Here is a 19,008-nt window from a genome sequence, read left to right as displayed (position 1 = left end):
CTGAAATATGAGGTTGTTGAAATTTAATTTACATTTGAAATGCTGTGCATGCAACTCCTGAATTTGCCATGAAAGCCTATTGGAGATTCAGTAGGAAATCTATTTAATTTAATTCATTCAAGCCTATAGACATCATGGACAGTGTCGAGCTGACACCAGTTGACACTGAGTTTGATTGTGCTTCAGTTGTTGTTCCCTACTCGACGCTGGGTGGCCGAAGGTGTCATCCAATGTAAATTCACACACGTGGGTTTGGTCCAAGTTAAAACCGGAGGAGAGAGTGCAATAACGGACGACGGGACGAGAGGATTCCATGGGTAATACAACGATGTCTCTTTACCGAAACTCCGCGTGGTTTCTGAAAGGAATGACTGAATTCACCAGGTAAGATTTGCTCCGCTATGGCGTTTCTGTCATCATCATCATCATCATCATCACATTGATGCTTTTATATTTACTCTGGAAAACAGTGGGCAATTGATCACTGGTCTCCTACCTGTTGGGCCCATACGCACACATTTGTTATAGTTGATTTGGGTATTTCATGGAATCAAACCCCTGGCTACAAATGTCACAAATTACAAACTAAATCAATAAAGTATCAAACGGAATGATTCAAAGTAAATATTTCCTATTTCCAGAACAATATGTATATTTTCTCTCTCTCTCTCTCTCTCTCTGTTTGTGTTCATCCTTTGGCATGATAGTATTACATTCATCACAGTGAACATCCAGTGAACATCACAGTGGTTCAGATAGATTCTAGATGTTCACCTGTAAAAAAAAAAACATCAACAAATTAAACAGATGGAGAACAATGGTTAAGCAGTGTTCCAAACCTGTCTTGATTAGTCCTGTAGTTTTGCTGCAGCATACAGTATGACCTTTGAATGTGCCTCAGTCAGTGACCTGTATGTGCAATACATATGTATTCATGTCTGTATTGATTACCACTGTCATTTGAGTTTTCTTACCCTCATTGATTAAGTATTGCATCAGGATAGGCAAAACTGATCCAAGATCTGGAAAATAGGGCTGTGTGGTGTCAAAACCACTAAATGGACAAAACTGTTAAAGAACCGTTGACTTTTTGCCATCAAATTACTAATCATTTGGGTCATCAATGCTAACTACAAAGCTTGCAAACTTATTTGGATATCCACCAGCTCAAGTCAAGGCCATCATGTGGAACTGTTGATAAATGGCTTACCAATAGCATCAGACCACACACTGCCCTTCCTCATTCTAAACAACAATCCAATCCAACTGAAGAGATACCTTTGTCATTTATTCAGCACTTCCTTTGTTCAATGTTGTGTTTTCTTGCAGATACCAACCAGTCTCTCTGACCCTGGACTCCACTTGTGTTTACCCTGCATGACACCACCAAACAGAGCATGCATTTAGCCTAAAACCTTGCTCCCTTCATCCCCCATTGGGAACAATGGCAGCCATTGAAACCCTTGATGCAGCACAGGCCGCTGTCGCTGTCCCCAGCGGTGGCCTCAGAACCGCCTCCTCTCTCCTTCTCACATGACCTAAGAGATGATGTGATAGTCTTTCTCTTTGTTAGACCTTTGTCTTGCTGACTGAATATCTAAACTGTTTTGAATTTGTTCCATTTTAGATGCTGTCTCCCCGCTCTGACCCTATCTGACCCCAGGACATCTATGTGCACTGGCACTGACCAACTTTCTTCTAATCTGTTTTCAATCAATCATTTAATAAATTATTTCAAGTCGAAAGGGGTGTATTGTTACTGAGGTCCTCAGTCACCCACTACCACCCTGTGGAGTGGAGCAGTGGATGGATATCCTCCACCTGACCGCTGTCTGTCTACCTGTGTGTGTTGCAGGAGTGCGTTCCTCTCTGCAGCCAAGCACTTTGTGGAAAAGGACCTGGAAGTGTCCATGGCAGGCAGGGTCTTCATGATCACTGGAGCCAACAGTGGCATAGGGAGAGCTACAGCCATGGCCATCGCCAAGAGAGGTACGGTGTGTGTCTGTAGAGTAGAGAGAGAGTGTGTGTGTGTGTGTGAAGTGTGAGTTAATGAGTGCATGTGTGTCTTCGGGGGAAGACCATCATCACATTTCACCGCACTGAATACACCCCTGCTTCAGCCACTCTTGCTCTACTGTTATCCCCCATCCCCTTTCCAGGTGGTACGGTCCACATGGTGTGTAGGAACAAGGACAAAGCAGAGGAGGCCAGGGCTGACATTGTCAAGGAGTCAGGAAATAAAGTGAGTGAGTTTGGGCCTCTCTCACCCTCAAAATGTGTGTGTGTGGGGGGATTTTTTTTTGATATTATAAACCAGAGTGTAATAATCATGTAATTTCAGGAAATATATGTCCACATTCTGGACTTGTCGGAGACACGGAAGGTTTGGGAATTTGCAGAGGCCTTCAAGAGGAAGTACAAAGCCTTGAATGTACTGGTGAGTGCTGAACATATGTCTGAATCAAAGTGATAACCCTGTAACATATATTCTTCTACCTCTAGTCATCACCCTGCCTTTCATCATTCTCTCACACTCTCTCTCCCCTCATAATGTACAAGGAGTTTTTCCCATGTTTTATGTATTATTACATGTGTACAGTATTCATAATGTAGGATTATTGATTGATGTGGACAGATAAATAATGCAGGCTGCATCATGAGTGAGAGGGATGTGAACACTGAGGGAATGGAGAAGAGCTTTGCCAGTAACGTCATGGGTGAGTCAATGAGAGAGGTGAATGTGAATACTTCAGTCTCAAAACCCCTTCCGTTCAAAACCTCTTGAAAGACACACATCTCTCTCTATCTCTAGGTGTGTATCTCTTGACCAAGGGCCTGATTCCCTTACTGGAGAAGAGTGCAGAGCCCAGAGTGGTGAGTTTGAAACCCACAACCCACTGGAACCACCACTGGTGGTTGTTCCCTTAGATGTAATTTCACTAAATTACAAAAAAACATACTTTAGTGTGTGTCCCGTTTATGATTCTTTAATGTTTCCTGTCTCCCCTCCCTCCTCCTCCTCCTCAGATCACAGTTTCATCTGGAGGGATGCTGGTCCAGAAGCTGAGGACAGGGAACCTGCAGACAGAAATAGGTCGCTATGACGGGACCATGGTCTACGCACAGCACAAGGTGAGGGGAGCAGGGGCAGATGTCACATTTTGTTATGGGTCAGACATTCATATAGAGTTGGAGACAATTCCATTAAATACATGATGTGGTGGTCTCCTGCTGGTCTGTGCTTGTGTCACATGGTCTAGGGCTAATTGTATTTGGTCAGAAATGTTGCGTTTGAGATTTGTGTTTGAACTGGTCCCAGCTGCTGGTGTGTGTGTGTTTCAGAGGCAACAGGTGGTGATGACAGAGCAGTGGGCCAAGACCCATAGCAACGTCCACTTCTCAGTGATGCACCCTGGCTGGGTGGACACGCCGGGTACTGTACCAATACACCACAGCTACACAATCACCGGCAGCAAACAGCTTTGGTTCTTACTATTTCAACACATAAATCCGATTATGTTTTAATACAAATCTAATAGTCTAAATGCAGTTTTGAATATAATACACTCTGATAAACAATTGATTATTAAAATAAAATATCTGTGTTACTGACCCGTCTCTCTCTGGTGTTGTAGCGGTGGCCAACGCCATGCCTGACTTCCACCAGTCTATGAAGGACAGTCTGCGGACCCCGGAGCAGGGGGCTGACACCGTGGTGTGGTTGGCTATCTCAGAGGCCGCCGCCACCAAGCCCAGCGGAAGCTTCTTCCAGGGTAGGCAGTAAGAAACATGGAACATACTTACCACACAAGTTCTCGATTAAATTAAGTATCCCAAACAAAAGTAAAGCATTGTCTGAAGCATGGGATTGTCCCTGTTTGTTTACCGATTACAGGGAGCGATTTAATACGTGTTTTGTGGTAATGACCAGAAGAGAGAGAAAGCTACAGTAAGACAGCAAAGTGAGGTCTAGCGTGGAGTGTCATGGGTTAACTGTCATATCCACACACACTCTCTCTCCTCACAAGCCGTTCTCAAACTGTGCTTCTGGAGAAAGCAAGAGCTCTTTAAAACAGCCAGGCTTCTCGGTATAGTGGACGTCAGTCAGAATTGGAGAAGAGAGAGACCGAAGGAGAGGGAAAGGGGAGAGAGTGAAGAATAGAGAGACATATTTGGGTTATGGGACGGCTTTAGAGAGAGGGAAATAGAGGAGAGAGGATATTTGGAGAATATGGGAGGGGTTTAGAGAGGGAAAGAGAGAAGAGAGGATATTTGGAGAATATGGGAGGGGTTTAGAGAGAGGGGAAGAAGAGAGAGGATATTTGGAGCATATGGGAGGGGTTTAGAGAGAGGGGAAGAAGAGAGGATATTTGGAGCATATGGGAGGGGTTTAGAGAGAGGGGAAGAAGAGAGAGAGAGAAAGAAGATGAGTGCTGTCTGAATGCAGTGTTTGTCTGTGTGGGTTGGACTGAGGGCATGAGAGGACGGGGGAGGTTGGGGATAGCGGGGTGGGGGTTGGTTGGGCTGGGTTTCTGGCGTTGGTCCAATGCAGCTGGAGCTCTCGGTACCAGATACTGCCAGAGAGTACAGTGGAACCCCCCTCGGACACACGCCCTCTCCCTCCAAAGCGGCGACCTCAGTAACCTTCCCCAGCACAGCGGCATAGAAAAGAAACACTTCAATAGAGTCACTAACACAGACACCCCCTCATCTCTGCGCCTGCGTTTACACAATACCTGTCAGGGGATCTGGGGTCAACAGCTAGGCCTACATTGAATTGTTTTGACTCAACTGTATTTTCTAGCTAACTTCATTGACACGGCTATAGGATGGATCAATCACAATGTGAATAGTAAATGCTTATCTTTTAACCAACCAGGTTGTAAAACAGATGTTATTTTATGTGTGTGTGTGTGTCAGATCGGAGGATGGTGTCGGCCCACCTGCCCCTGGCCTGGACTCACAGTTCCCAGTTGGAGCAGCAGAAGTTCATGAGTGTGATGGAGGATCTGGCCAAGACCTTCCAGCCCCACTGAGACCACTACCACACACACACACACACACACACACACACGTACCATACCAGTACTACAGTACACACTGGAACCAGTGCCGTATCCTGGGAACCAGTTCAGCATAGCTAACAACAGTCTACACATACCTGTCAGGGGGGGAGGAGGAGGCGTCATACTAGATTTGATTTGCACTACTTTAACAATTTAGATATTTATTGAACTAGAGCACTTTTTAAATATGTAACCTCTACATGGCTTAAAACACTTAATATTCTAAGCTAAAGACTCCTGCACTGAGGGCTAAAACAGAACAGTGTTTGATTTTACATTTTAGTCATTTAGCAGATGCTCTTATCCAGAGCGACTTACAGTTAGTATTTGATGGTGATGATGCTGATTTGGGGTTCCCTGAAAAGGGTTATTTACCTACTGCTGATAGGGAAAGCACTTTTCAGTTACTTGTACATTTAACCCAACAATCACAGTATGTTGTTTTTCTACCACTTCACACAGTGACTCAATGGAAGCTGTCAATCAGATGGGAATCTGATGTGACCAAAGTCACTTTCTTATTCATCCACAAATCACATCACAGCCTGTTGCTATGGGCCCAGTCTAACAACACATGGTTGGTTGGTTTGCTCTGCTCTGCTTTGAAGGGGTTCACAAACTAATTTACCCAAGTGCTTCTTCAGTACTACAACCTTATGAAGTTTTCTGTTGATCCATGAAACGTCTACAAAGCTTGTGTACACAACTGATTAAATGCATTGGTGTACATTAACAAAATGACATCATCAGGAGGAGGGCAAACACCAGAGGGATATACTACAAAGCTGGATCAGAGTTAGCCAGCTAACTTTGATTAACAACCAGAAATAACTATTGAAGCCTAAACTTAGATGTGTTTTTGGTTGTTGAGTCAATTATACCATGCCAATTTCATGCTTATCTTAAAAAATTTTAAGTTATTTCAGAATATTTTGGCAAGTTAGCTGGCTAAATCATTGATCTTGCTTTGTAGTATACCCCTTTGTGTGGTTATACTGAGCCCAGGCATGAAGAGACCTCTCACTATCAGCAGGTAGATGGGCCTTTTACCTATTCAGACCTGAGGCACAGGAGGGAACCACAGCATTACCTGACATTTCCAATACAGCTAAGGTATATTTATTTAATACTATTGATGTTTAAGGGGCACTTAAACAGTTTGAGGAAGTGATAAGCTATATATATATGCTTATTGATGAGGCGATAAACTGAGGCAGTCATGTATTTTGTGATTTCATCCTTGAATTAAAAAAAATATTCACTGATATAAAACCCAGCTTCCAAGTCTTTTCTGAGTGTTACTGTATTGCAGACGGGAGGCATCCAACACAAGAGTTATAAACTTAATAACAGGTCTGAATTTATATCTTTATTACGCTTTTATTTATTTCCTCATCGTGACAGAACAGAGTGCCACAGGGAGACTAAAGCCAGTGCTGTCAATATTATCAAGAGTTTCTCTTTAAAAATACAATTAGAGATATATAACAACGTCAGAAAAACATTATTATTTTACGAGCAGTATGACATGATATAATGACAAACAACAACAAAGAGGTTAACAGAGTAATAGAGAATGTATACTGTAGAATTCAGAGGAGGCTGGTGGGAGGAGCTATAGGAGGACGGGTTCATTGTAATGGCCGGAATGGTATAAATGGAACGGTATCAAACATCAAACATACGGAAACAATGTTTGACTCCGTTCCATTTATTCCATGAGCCTGTCCTCCTATAGATCTTCCCACTAGCCTCCTCTGCTAGATATGGCTCCAGTTTGAGATCTTACTATTTTATACCTGTGTGAATATGTGGATGGGGTTTAGTGAAATTACATATATGACCACCATATGATGAAAAGAACCAGAGATTACAAATAACTATAAAAAAATTAATAAACAAATAATAATGTAAAAAGTATACAAATTCTTCTTCATGGGATCGACCCATCAAACTGACTTACACTTCATTACAAACCAACATACCCACAGAATAGTTTTGATCACAATTGTGCTGGGATCAATATGTGGAGGGAATCACAAATATTAGCTTCTAAATGTTAGTGGCTTGGTTACTCCTCATAATGGAATTAATCTAGTTGGGAGCAGAAATCACTGGGACTCCAGTTAACTGTCCCAAGTATCCTCTATAACTCAGGTATCCTCTATAACTCATAGTGTTAAGGTTAGGGTCATGTTTACAGAGCACCAGAGATTTCTTTTGATCTAACACAATTTTAAAAAAGCTGAACTTGAGCCTTGATTGTACTGTAGCAAAAGTGTCCCCAAAAACACTGCACATCCCTAATGACTGTACTTTACATTTTAGTAATTTAGCAGACGCTCTTATCCAGAGCAACTTACAGGAGCAATTAGGGTTAAGAGCCTTGCTCAAGGGCACGTCGACAGATTTTTCACCTAGTCGGCTCGGGGATTCGAACCAGCGACCCTTCAGTTACTGGCCCAACACTCTTAACCGCTGAGGCTACCTGCCGCTTCTGTGACCTCACTGTGATGTCACAATATTTGTGATGTCATAAACATGTCTCCCAGAGATGTCATCATGTTTCTGACATGACAGGGTAAGCACATCTGTGACAGATTTCTCAGTGACATCAGCACATCTCGTGACCACATCATCCTGTGACATCATCCTGTCTGTGTGACCACATCCTGTCTCTGTGTGAACTCACCACCACCATCCTATACATGAAGTGTACATGACGTAAACAACCAGAAACAATCATAAACACATTGCTACAAATATAAATATTATACACTACGTGATCAAAACTGGAATGAGATTACATTTGAAAATCGGAACTCCCACGTCATGTTCAGTTTTACCTTAAGGCAAGCGTTAGTCTAACATACCACAAATTAGCCAAATATTTACCAGTTTAAGGACGCTACGCAACTCAAGCCGTAACGAAGCAAATCTCCCAAAAATCGAACTTACAAAAAAGTGTTTTAAAATGCACAGTACATCTGCTCTCTAAACCACAATTAGTGCATTTCAGTGCAGTGGAGAACCTTATGGTGCTCTGGAAGCAAAACAGAGTGGGAGAGTGACTGACAGACAGAAACTAGAAGCAAGTCAATAGTGTTGAATGCTAAGTATTCATGGGTGACGGTTGAGAGAAAAATGCAGCTATGCTACAGAGCAGAGTGTGTACATGTGCGTACGTGTGAGAGAACAGTCGTGAGCGTTTTGAAGGTTCTAGAAGGCTTGGCGCGTCCCTCTCTCTTAAGGCCTTGGAGGAAACGCAAGCAGCTTCTAATTTTACCCACAATCCCAAAGTGAGATGAAAGAGCATAAAACATCAGCGTGCATGGGAACTATAGTGCTACATTGACTTTCATACAGTACCATTTCAGTACCTAAGTGCCTGTCTAAAGAGAGCAAAAGCCTAACAAAAACCTCTCGTTCAAAACCTTACACCGGTTTTCATTACAGTATACGCAAATTCATCTTAACTTATCGCAAAGGCAACAGAGTATGGGGTCTTGGTTATCAGGACAAGAAGTGATATTTGTACAGTCTGGGGGAGAACAGCTGTGGCTACTGCTCGGCCAGGGTTGCCATGGTGACAGCTCGAGCCGTCAACCTGGCACATACAGCCATGCCCTCTAATGACTCTTCCATCTCCTCCTCCTGAGATAAACAAGTGAGTTTAAGGCCAACTAGTGAAGAGAGAGAATGAGAAAGAGAGAGGGGGAAAGAGTAGGACTAGCGAGAAAGAGAGAAACTGACCTCATGATCAGTGAGGGATATACAGCGATAAGCACACTACATCTCATACTGTACACACTATGCATATGCATATATAAAAGCTGTGTTGTTATGGTTAGCATTACAATATTTAAAATCTAGAAAGTTGGGTCAGCAGCCAATAGGTGGGTGTTAGCAGTCCACTATTACAGTGCAAGAGGAATTATAGCTGACCCACTATGTCAAAGAAACCTGACAGAAGTCTAACATAAGTAAACACAAAACACCAACACTGCTCCTTCCATTCACACACATTTAGAACATTGTGCTTGGCGCTCCGCTGAACGGGTACACACTGGAAGTTAGACCTGAGACACATTTGATACTTAACTTCTCTCGTACAAAACTGACACCAAATCAAGCGAAAGGTTACGAACACTAGTACCCACCCATTTACACAATACACACACACACACACGTATCTTCATCCAAACGTCCAGTGGGAGTTGAGAGAACACAAGCAGCTAGACACAGAAGAGGAGCCAGAAGGACGAGGAGACAGAGGAGTTGCCATGGCAACAGAGGTCCCAAGGACAGAGACACCTGTCAGTAGAGCAGAGGACAGAGTTTGGGGGCCGATCGAGGGCGGGGGTTAATCAACGTGGGGAAAAGCCTGTTGCTATGCTACAGCCAACCACTTGCGTCATGTCCCATATCTGTCGAAAGAAAGAGCCAATCAGAGAGTTAGTAAAGTCAGATGAAAAACAGACAGATGAATATGCAAAGATGACATTAATACGCACAGAAAGTGGATATGCATGGATGTACGTCACAATGGTAAAATGTAAACAACCGACAGCTTGTAATTTTTGGAGACACGGCAGTGCTAACGTAGCTAGCAAAATAGTGTCGAAGAGACTGCTAACTAACTCTAAACAATTTTAGCTGGCTAGCTAATAATCTTGGCTAACTTTGGGGTGAAACAATTCACTTACTTACTGTTAACTAGCCACTGTAAATCTCTTTGCTAGCAAAGGCGATGCTGTCTCCAAAACTGCAAGATGTCTCCATTAATGTTTACATTTTGACGTTCTACAACATTCCCACTTTCCAAGCATATACAAAAAAAGTACTGGGTTTAATCCCCATTGATCAGGGACTGTCCATCTGACCACCAGTGAGTGATCAGGGCTGATAGTATGTCTGACCTTGATGACACGGTCGCTGCCACAGGTCACCATCAGGCCTCTGGAAGGGTCCATGTCCATAAAGGCTATGTTGTGCTTCCCCTCATGGAACGTTGCTAACGCAGTACGACTGGAAGACGAGACAAGGAATGAGGAGGTGGGATGAAGAAGACAAAAGTAAATCTGAGTCACACATTTTTATTATACTCCATTACAGTATTATATTATTAACATTACATTTGAGTCATTTAGCAGACACTCATCTTAGTAAGATTGTTTTGGGATGTTTTTATTACTCTATTATGCTCTATTACTCACTCCTCGTCCTTGATGGTGTCGTAGCAGGTGTCACACACTCGCACCTGGAACTCAAAGCCCATCACAGGGTATGTAGTGCGCTTGGAACTACACTTCCCACACACCGCCTTGCCACACTTCCTGCAGTGGTGCTGAACCAGGAAACACATGAGGGTTAGCCAAGAGTCAAAGAATAAAGACTGATCACTCCTAGTTCCTGTATTTCTATCTGCCTGTATGTATATTTCTACCACTACTATACAGTCACAAGGATATTTGTATTACAATAATGGCTACGCCTGCCCTCTCACCCGCCGAAGCCCAATGGTTTTAGAGTCTCACATCAGCATCAGCCAAGGGTAAAAGAATATGGACTGATCACTCCTAGTTCCTGTATTTCTACCATTAATATTATACAGTTACAAGGCAATTCTTACAACAGTAATGGCTATGTATTATAGTCTCTATACAAGGCTCTGGACTATACCAGAGGCTGCCTGCCCTCTCACCTGCCGAAGCCCAATGGTCTTTGAGTCCCACATCTGTTTGACGTTCCAGAAGAAAGGCTGCTCACACTTCTGACACGAGTCACTGTCCAACCATTGAGGAGCCTGTAGAGAGTCAAGCAGGAACAGAGAGAGAGTTACAGAGAGAGAGTTACAGAGAGAGAGTTACAGAGAGAGAGAGAGAGAGCGAGAGAGATGCTACTTTGTAGCAGTGTTGAACCTTCAACACCAGAGGGCAGTAGGGAGTTGGTGATGCTCCGTAACATTTTTACATTTTAGTCATTTAGCAGACGCTCTTATCCAGAGCGACTTACAGTTTTAGTGAGTGCATACATTTTTCATACTGGCCCCCCGTGGGAATCGGACCCACAACCCTGGCGTTGCAAGAGCCATGCTCTACCAACTGGGAGTTCAGCAGCCTCTAAGTCAGAGGTGGGCAAACTACAGCATGTTTTTGGGGCCAGAAGGAGAGGAGGAGATGAACAGAGGCATTGAGATGTATTCCTGGCTACTGATATACCTACCTCTTCTCTGGGAGTGTCCATGTTCCACACTGTGATGCCTCCATCTGCAGAACAGGACACCAGCTGTCTGGTCAGCTGCAGGTAGCGCACCGCCTGCACTCGTTCACTGGAGACGGGGAGGAGAGAGAGAGGAAAGAGAGAGAGGGGTGAGAAAAAAGGAGAGAAGGAATAATGTAGAAAATATTCAAAGTGATCTTCCAAAGAATCCCAGACATAAAGCTGACTTGTTTAATATAGTAACATAATGATAGTTCTTCAGAGGAACTCCACTGACTGATAGCTACGCCATCTGAGGAGCTCACAGATGGTAAAACATTCCGTAGTGAACAGCTCCCTGTGATAGCTGGTACTGACCTACAGAGCCTTGCTACTGACAAGCATATGACACACACACATACACTCCCTCCCTCTTACTGGTGTCCCTGGAGCAGTAGTGTGCGTCCCTTGCGGCCCCCGATGTCCCACATGATGACACTGTGGTCAGATGCCCCTGAGAACAAAAGCCTCTGAACAGGATCCCACCACAGAGCTCCAATACTACCTGAGAGGGGGGGGGGGGAGAGCGCGAGAACAGGAAGTTATGACACAACAGACTGGTGGTTGGTAGTGTGACCGCTTGGTATGGCAACTGCTTGGCATCCGACTGCAAGGTGCTACAAGAGGGTACTGCGTACGGCCCAGTACATCACTGGGGCCGAGCTCCCTGGCATCCAGGACCTCTATTCCAGGCGGTGTCAGAGGAAGGCCCTAAAATTGTCAAAGACTCCAGCCGCCCAAGTCATAGACTGTTCACTCTGCTACCGCACGACAAGCGGTACCTATGCACCAAGTCTGGAACCAACATGACCCTGAACATCCCAGCCTCTACTCCCAAGCCATAAGACAGGTAAATAGTTAGTCCGGGTAGCTATTGGTTATCTGCATTGACCCTTTTTGCACTCTTTTGACTCATCACATACGCGATTGCTACGTAAAGGATAATCAACGAGGGGCTATGCTTTCAATGGAAAATAATGAACGACGTGGAATGTGTGTTCCATGAAGCGCTAGCGGAGTGGAACTTGCGTTCTCTAGAAAATAATGCACCTCCGCGGAAGGTAAGTTCCATTCCACTAGCGCGTTGTGGAACACACATTCCACGTCGTTCATTATTTTCCATTGAACGCATAGCCCCTTGTTGATTATCCGTTATACCATGGCTATAATTTAACACATTTGCCGCTAGAAATGTGTTCATTTACAGGTAGAAATGTGTTCAACATCCACTGAAGTAGCTAGCAAGTTTACTAGAGTAGATAGTACAGTAGCTAGTTGCCTTAGTAACCAAAGTTTAGCTAACCAAACCATCAGTCCTAGTTTGCTATTATGAAAATCGAATTCAACAAAGCCAATAATGTTTTCAATTCGACTTTTGCTTTCAAAAGCAGCTCAAACATAGAACATGTAATTTTACATTTACATTTACGTCATTTAGCAGACGCTCTTATCCAGAGCGACTTACAGTTAGTGAATACATTTTTTTTTTTTTTTTTTTTTTTTTTATACTGGCCCCCCGTGGGAATCGAACCCCCAACCCTGGCGTTGCAAACGCCATGCTCTATCAACTGAGCTACATCCCTGCCGGCCATTCCCTCCCCTATCCTGGACGACGCTGGGCCAATTGTGCGCCGCCCATGAGTCTCCCGGTCGCGGCCGGCTGCGACAGAGCCTGGATTCGAACCAGGATCTCTAGTGGCACAGTTAGCACGGCGATGCAGTGCCTTAGACCACTGCGCCACTCAGGAGTACAATAATGAACTATAGCCATTGAAGGCACCTCAGAGGTTTGTGATATATGGCCAATATACCACGGCAAAGGGCTGTATCAAGGCACTCCACGTTGCGTCCTGCATAAGAACAGCCCTTAACCGTGGTATATTGGTCATATACCACACCTCCTCTGGCCTTATTGCTTAATTATCTACCCTGTTGCCTAGTCACTTTATCCCTACCTATACAGTGGGGAGAACAAGTATTTGATACACTGCCGATTTTGCAGGTTTTCCTACTTACAAAGCATGTAGAGGTCTGTAATTTTTATCATAGGTACACTTCAACTGTGAGAGACGGAATCTAAAACAAAAATCTAGAAAATCACATTGTATGATTTTTAAGAAATTAATTTGCATTTTATTGCATGACATAAGTATTTGATACATCAGAAAAGCAGAACTTAATATTTGGTACAGAAACCTTTGTTTGCAATTACAGAGATCATACGTTTCCTGTAGGTCTTGACCAGGTTTGCACACACTGCAGCAGGGATTTTGGCCCACTCCTCCATACAGACCTTCTCCAGATCCTTCAGGTTTCGGGGCTGTCGCTGGGCAATACGGACTTTCAGCTCCCTCCAAAGATTTTCTATTGGGTTCAGGTCTGGAGACTGGCTAGGCCACTCCAGGACCTTGAGATGCTTCTTACGGAGCCACTCCTTAGTTGCCCTGGCTGTGTGTTTCGGATCGTTGTCATGCTGGAAGACCCAGCCACGACCCATCTTCAATGCTCTTACTGAGGGAAGGAGGTTGTTGGCCAAGATCTCGCGATACATGGCCCCATCCATCCTACCCTCAATACGGTGCAGTCGTCCTGTCCCCTTTGCAGAAAAGCATCCCAAAGAATGATGTTTCCACCTCCATGCTTCATGGTTGGGATGGTGTTCTTGGGGTTATACTCATCCTTCTTCTTCCTCCAAACACGGCGAGTGGAGTTTAGACCAAAAAGCTCTATTTTTGTCTCATCAGACCACATGACCTTCTCCCATTCCTCCTCTGGATCATCCAGATGGTCATTGGCAAACTTCAGACGGGCCTGGACATGCGCTGGCTTGAGCAGGGGGACCTTGCGTGCGCTGCAGGATTTTAATCCATGACGGCGTAGTGTGTTACTAATGGTTTTCTTTGAGACTGTGGTCCCAGCTCTCTTCAGGTCATTGACCAGATCCTGCCGTGTAGTTCTGGGCTGATCCCTCACCTTCCTCATGATCATTGATGCCCCACGAGGTGAGATCTTGCATGGAGCCCCAGACCGAGGGTGATTGACCGTCATCTTGAACTTCTTCCATTTTCTAATAATTGCGCCAACAGTTGTTGCCTTCTCACCAAGCTGCTTGCCTATTGTCCTGTAGCCCATCCCAGCCTTGTGCAGGTCTACAATTTTATCCCTGATGGCCTTACACAGCTCTCTGGTCTTGGCCATTGTGGAGAGGTTGGAGTCTGTTTGATTGAGTGTGTGGACAGGTGTCTTTTATACAGGTAGCGAGTTCAAACAGGTGCAGTTAATAATGGTAATGAGTGGAGAACAGGAGGGCTTCTTAAAGAAAAACTAACAGGTCTGTGAGAGCCGGAATTCTTACTGGTTGGTAGGTGATCAAATACTTATGTCATGCAATAAAATACAAATTAATTACTTAAAAATCATACAATGTGATTTTCTGGATTTTTGTTTTAGATTCCGTCTCTCACAGTTGAAGTGTACCTATGATAAAAAATTACAGACCTCTACATGCTTTGTAAGTAGGAAAACCTGCAAAATCGGCAGTGTATCAAATACTTGTTCTCCCCACTGTATATACATATCCACATACTTTTGGTCATGTAGTGTATCTGCTCGTCAAACATCTCATTTCAAAATCATGGGCATTAATATGGAGTTGGTCTCCCCTTTGCTGCTATAACAGCCTCCATTCTTCTAGGAAGGCTTTCCACTAGATGTTGGAACATTGCTGCGGGGACTTGCTTCCATTCAGCCACAAGAGCATTAGTGAGGTTGGGCACTGATGTTGGGCGATTAAAACTGGTTTGCAATTGGTGTTCCAATTCATCCCAAAGATGTTCGATGGGGTTAAGGTCAGGGCTCTGGGCAGGCCAGTCAAGTTCTTCCACACCGATCTCGACAAAACATTTCTGTATGGACCTCGTTTTGTGCATGGGGGCTTTGTGATGCTAAAACAGGAAAGGGCCTTCCCCAAACTGTTGCCACAAATTTGGAACCACAGAATCGTCTAGAATGGAATTGTATGCTGTAGCATTAAGGATTTCCCTTCACTGGAACTAAGGGGGCTAGCCTAACCATTAAAAACAGCCCCAGACCATTATTCCTCCTCCACCAAACTTTACAGTTGGCACTATGCATTGGGGCAGGTAGTGTTCTCCTGGCATCCGCCAAACCCAGATTTGTCCATCGGACTGCCAGAATGTGAAGCGTGATTCATCATTCCAAAGAACACATTTCCACTGCTCCAGAGTCCAATGGCAGCGAGCTTTACACTACTCCAGCCGAAGCTTGGCACTGCGCATAGTGATCTTAGGCTTGTGTGCGGTTGCTCGGCCATGAAAACCCATTTCATGAAGCTCCCGACGAACAGTTCTTGTGCTGACGTTGCTACCAGAGGCTGTATGGAACTTGAGTGTTGCAACCGAGGACAGATGATTTTTACGCGCTACACGCTTCAGCACTCCCGTTCTGTGAGCTTGTGTGGCCTAGCACTTCGCGGCTGAGCCGTTGTTGCTCATAGATTTTTCCACTTCACAATAACAGCACTTACAGTTGACCGGGGCAGCTCTAGCAGGGCAGAAATTTGACAAACTGACTTGTTGGAAAGGTGGCATCCTATGACGGTGCCACGTTGAAAGTCACTGAGCTCTTCAGTAAGGCCATTCTACTGCCACTGTCTGTCTATGGCGATTGCATGGTTGTGTGCTCGATTTTTTATACACCTGTAAGCAACGGGTGTGGCTGAAATAGCCGAATCCACTGATTAGAAGGGGTGTCCACATACTTTTGTGTATATATAGTGTATCTACCTCAATTACCCCGTACTGGTACCCTGTGTATATAGCCAAGTTATAGTTACTCATTGTGCATTTATTCCTTGTGTTATTATTTTTCTATTATTTCTCTTGTTTTCTCTCTGCATTTTTGGGAAGGACACGTAAGTAAGCATTTCACTGTTAGTCTACACCTGTTGTTCACGAAGCATGTGAAACATAAAATTGTATTTGATTTTAGAAGGTTGTGGTGAATCACAGGGAAATTACTAGAGAAAACAGGCAACCAGAGTGAGAGAAAAATCACAGCACTGCAAAACTGCATGATGATACAGTATAGCGCCATTCAATCTGCTAGCAAGATTTCCTCTTTTTAAATGATTGTCAGTTAGAGATGGCATCTGAGCAGTTTGCGGTGTCCATTTCCATATTGTGCATAGGCAGATGTACAGTATACATGTGTCCTTGTGTGTACATCACAGGAGGCTGCTAAGTGGAGAACGGCTCATAATAATGGCCGGAACGGAGTAAATGGAATGGCATCAAACACCTGGAAACCATGTGTTTGATGTATTTGATACCAATCCACTGATTCTGCTCCAGTCATTACCACTAGCCAGTCCTCCCTAATTAAGGTGCCACCAACCTCCTGTGGTGTGTGTGTTACCTTCGTGGCCCTTCAGTGTGGTGATGGTGGAGTAAGTCTGTCTCTCCAGTTTCAGCAGGGTGATCTGTCCTGAGTAGTCCCCTACAAAGGCATGCTGGGTGTCATTGTCATACCTAGACACAGAGTCAAGGAAGATACACAGGAAGAGTACATAGGACAGACAGGAAGTGACCTTTGACACAAGAAATCATTCTTTGGAATATGAACATTACAATACAAACGGACACCTGTCCAGCTCTCACACACACACCCATACACACAGAGAAGGATACTGTAGACAGGAGGCCCAGGAGCCGAAGTAGTGGCGTCCCAGCATACTGCCGCTCTGGGTGCACATCCAGCTCACACTCTTGTCGTGTCCGGTGCTCACCACCCACTCGCTCTCCAGAGAAAACACCATGTCTGACACACGGTTCTGATGGGCTGGACACACACACAAACACCAATGGGTTAAATACACGCACACACAAATGTTTAATTCATTCTACATTCAACTTTCTACAAAAGGTTTGAGTGAGTTAAATTACTATAGATCACTTAATGGAGCTTTTCTGTTCTGGGCTCATTTTCTCTGCTGGAAGAGAACTGCTGGAAACTTCCACAGTGACATCTGTTTTTTGGCATCGAATGCTTAAAACTCAAGTTTCCCAAAGCAGGGATTTTCCAGTGATGAGAGAAAGGTCCAGGCTGCATGGCTAGGCTGTTAGTCACAGATAACATATTCTCTGAGCCTGGGGGGAAGGGGACTGTAATAACCTAACAATATTCAGCCAATATGAGGTGGTGGTGGATCATCAAGCTGTTGTTGCTTGGACAATGATTACTTTCTCCTCTTACACTGTGGGTCTGGTTCTGTGATTGTGTGCATGCATGTGGTCCTCTGTAGCTCAATTGGTAGAGCATGGCGCTTGTAACGCCAGGGTAGTGGGTTCGATCCCCGGGACCACCCATACGTAAAAATGTATGCACACATGACTGTAAGTCGCTTTGGATAAAAACGTCTGCTAAATGGCATATTATTATTATTATTATTATTATTATTATTATTATTATTATGTGTTCTAAGCAGCAATGACATCAGCCTCTATTTCCTGTTCGAGTCCACAGAGGGACATTTGCCCATAGGCATGCTGGGTAGGGACCAGATGATTTTCCATGGGACTGGGCGGGACTGCAGAACACAGCCCAGTAGACAGACACACATACATCTAATACACACTAAAGAGAAATGATCACTGCAATAGCAGATCATTATACCGTTACTGATACACAAGACTCCATTAAGGAACACTAGAGATCATATCATGTCTACATCACCAAAGCTTCTTAGTTCTCATTGGCTTTGTAAAGGCAGGAAACCCCCTCTCAGATCTCAGATCTCACCAGGATAGGTCTTCACATGGTTCATCTTGTTGAAATCTTCAGACAGAAGGAATTCCTGTTAGGACCACCAAACAATAGTAAAGATCAGTTACCAGTCACACTCATATTCCATGTAACTTCATACCTGTAGCTTGCTTCTCATTCAAAGTAGGGAAACATTGGAAAATGGGTCAGTGTGAACCAGAATGGCATGTTATGAGTCCAGTCAAACACAGATAGACTGGGGTTTAAGCATGAGGTAATCTTTAAGGCTTCATTCAGCTCACTCACCACAATGGCCCCGTTGTCCTGCCCTATGAAGATGCGCCTGCTGTCATGGTGGTACGACATACAGGAGCACGGCGCTAGTACAGAAAAGAAAAATATGCATTGAAAAACAATTGTGTATGGCCAATGTTTTTATTCAATAGTATACACTTCAGCTATTTTTAGCATCTACTGGATGTGTCAACTAAGGACTACTTCTAATCGGTTGTGGTACTTACAGGAGATTGTGTGGTAGATGCTGGGCCAGTACTGTCCACTGTCTCTCTTCAGCCATACCCGGATAGTTCTGGACATAGGACACAGGAAATGTCATATTCAAACTACAAGTGCCCCTCTTGGCACCGTTCCTGAAAGTGCAGCATGATAAGTCTCAAATGTGAATAGGGATCACAGTACTAGACCTTGGGCTACTTGGGACGAAAATAACTGTGTAAAAACGTCAGTTCCTCTATTGCAATACAATACAGTTTTATAACGCCATGAATGGGCGGCAGGTAGCTTAGTGGTTAAAGAGCGTTGTGCCAGTAACCGAAAGGTCGCTGGTTCTAATCCCCGAGCCGACTAGGTGAAAAATCTGCCGATGTGCCCTTGAGCA

At 44.2% G+C, this 19,008-nt stretch overlaps 2 protein-coding genes across 4 annotated transcripts in view; one reads left to right on the top strand and one right to left on the bottom strand.

The window, feature by feature from the left end:
• The window catches only part of LOC311102117 (WD repeat and FYVE domain-containing protein 1), a 48,936-nt gene that overhangs the window by 13,917 nt on the left and 16,011 nt on the right, over positions 1–19,008 (bottom strand). Inside the window, exons 2-12 of one of the 2 annotated variants that reach the window (XM_084143349.1) lie at positions 18,632–18,699; positions 18,417–18,490; positions 18,147–18,201; positions 17,036–17,186; positions 16,764–16,876; positions 11,706–11,832; positions 11,292–11,397; positions 10,771–10,872; positions 10,283–10,413; positions 9,986–10,094; positions 9,353–9,493 (exon numbers count right to left, since the gene is read on the bottom strand). In XM_084143349.1, the coding sequence (XP_083999475.1) occupies positions 9,434–9,493; positions 9,986–10,094; positions 10,283–10,413; positions 10,771–10,872; positions 11,292–11,397; positions 11,706–11,832; positions 16,764–16,876; positions 17,036–17,186; positions 18,147–18,201; positions 18,417–18,490; positions 18,632–18,699 (1,096 nt within the window). In that variant the 3' untranslated portion in view covers positions 9,353–9,433. Of the gene's footprint in view, positions 1–9,352; positions 9,494–9,985; positions 10,095–10,282; positions 10,414–10,770; positions 10,873–11,291; positions 11,398–11,705; positions 11,833–16,763; positions 16,877–17,035; positions 17,187–18,146; positions 18,202–18,416; positions 18,491–18,631; positions 18,700–19,008 lie in introns of those variants that run through there. The other variant, XM_084143351.1, reaches the window with a different exon arrangement.
• LOC311102118 (dehydrogenase/reductase SDR family member 12-like) lies at positions 187–6,334 on the top strand. Of its 2 annotated transcripts, XR_014609970.1 has the most exons (11): positions 299–384; positions 1,856–1,989; positions 2,160–2,242; positions 2,342–2,437; positions 2,636–2,717; positions 2,813–2,874; positions 3,028–3,132; positions 3,343–3,433; positions 3,636–3,773; positions 4,921–5,850; positions 6,011–6,333. XR_014609970.1 is itself a non-coding variant. In XM_084143352.1 (10 exons), exons 1-10 carry the CDS (start codon positions 314–316, stop codon positions 5,034–5,036), a joined length of 978 nt encoding a protein of 325 aa, XP_083999478.1. In that variant the 5' UTR covers positions 187–313; the 3' UTR covers positions 5,037–6,334. The 2 variants fall into 2 exon arrangements, 1 of the variants encoding a protein (XP_083999478.1); XM_084143352.1 differs by having other exon boundaries at positions 187–384; positions 4,921–6,334.

The sequence above is a fragment of the Coregonus lavaretus genome (genome assembly GCF_964263955.1).
Source record: "Coregonus lavaretus genome assembly, chromosome: 26".
NCBI classification, from domain to species: domain Eukaryota; kingdom Metazoa; phylum Chordata; class Actinopteri; order Salmoniformes; family Salmonidae; genus Coregonus; species Coregonus lavaretus.
Note: the sequence above shows the minus strand (reverse complement) of the source record. Positions and strands in the feature narration are given on the sequence as shown.

Excerpts from the sequence above, each read along its gene's own strand:
- LOC311102118 (XM_084143352.1), top strand. The coding sequence starts at position 314 with ATGGGTAATACAACGATGTCTCTTTACCGAAACTCCGCGTGGTTTCTG. Across the intron at positions 2,875-3,027 it reads AGAGTGCAGAGCCCAGAGTG|ATCACAGTTTCATCTGGAGG; the intron begins GTGAGTTTGAAA and ends CCTCCTCCTCAG. Across the intron at positions 3,434-3,635 it reads TGGCTGGGTGGACACGCCGG|CGGTGGCCAACGCCATGCCT; the intron begins GTACTGTACCAA and ends CTGGTGTTGTAG.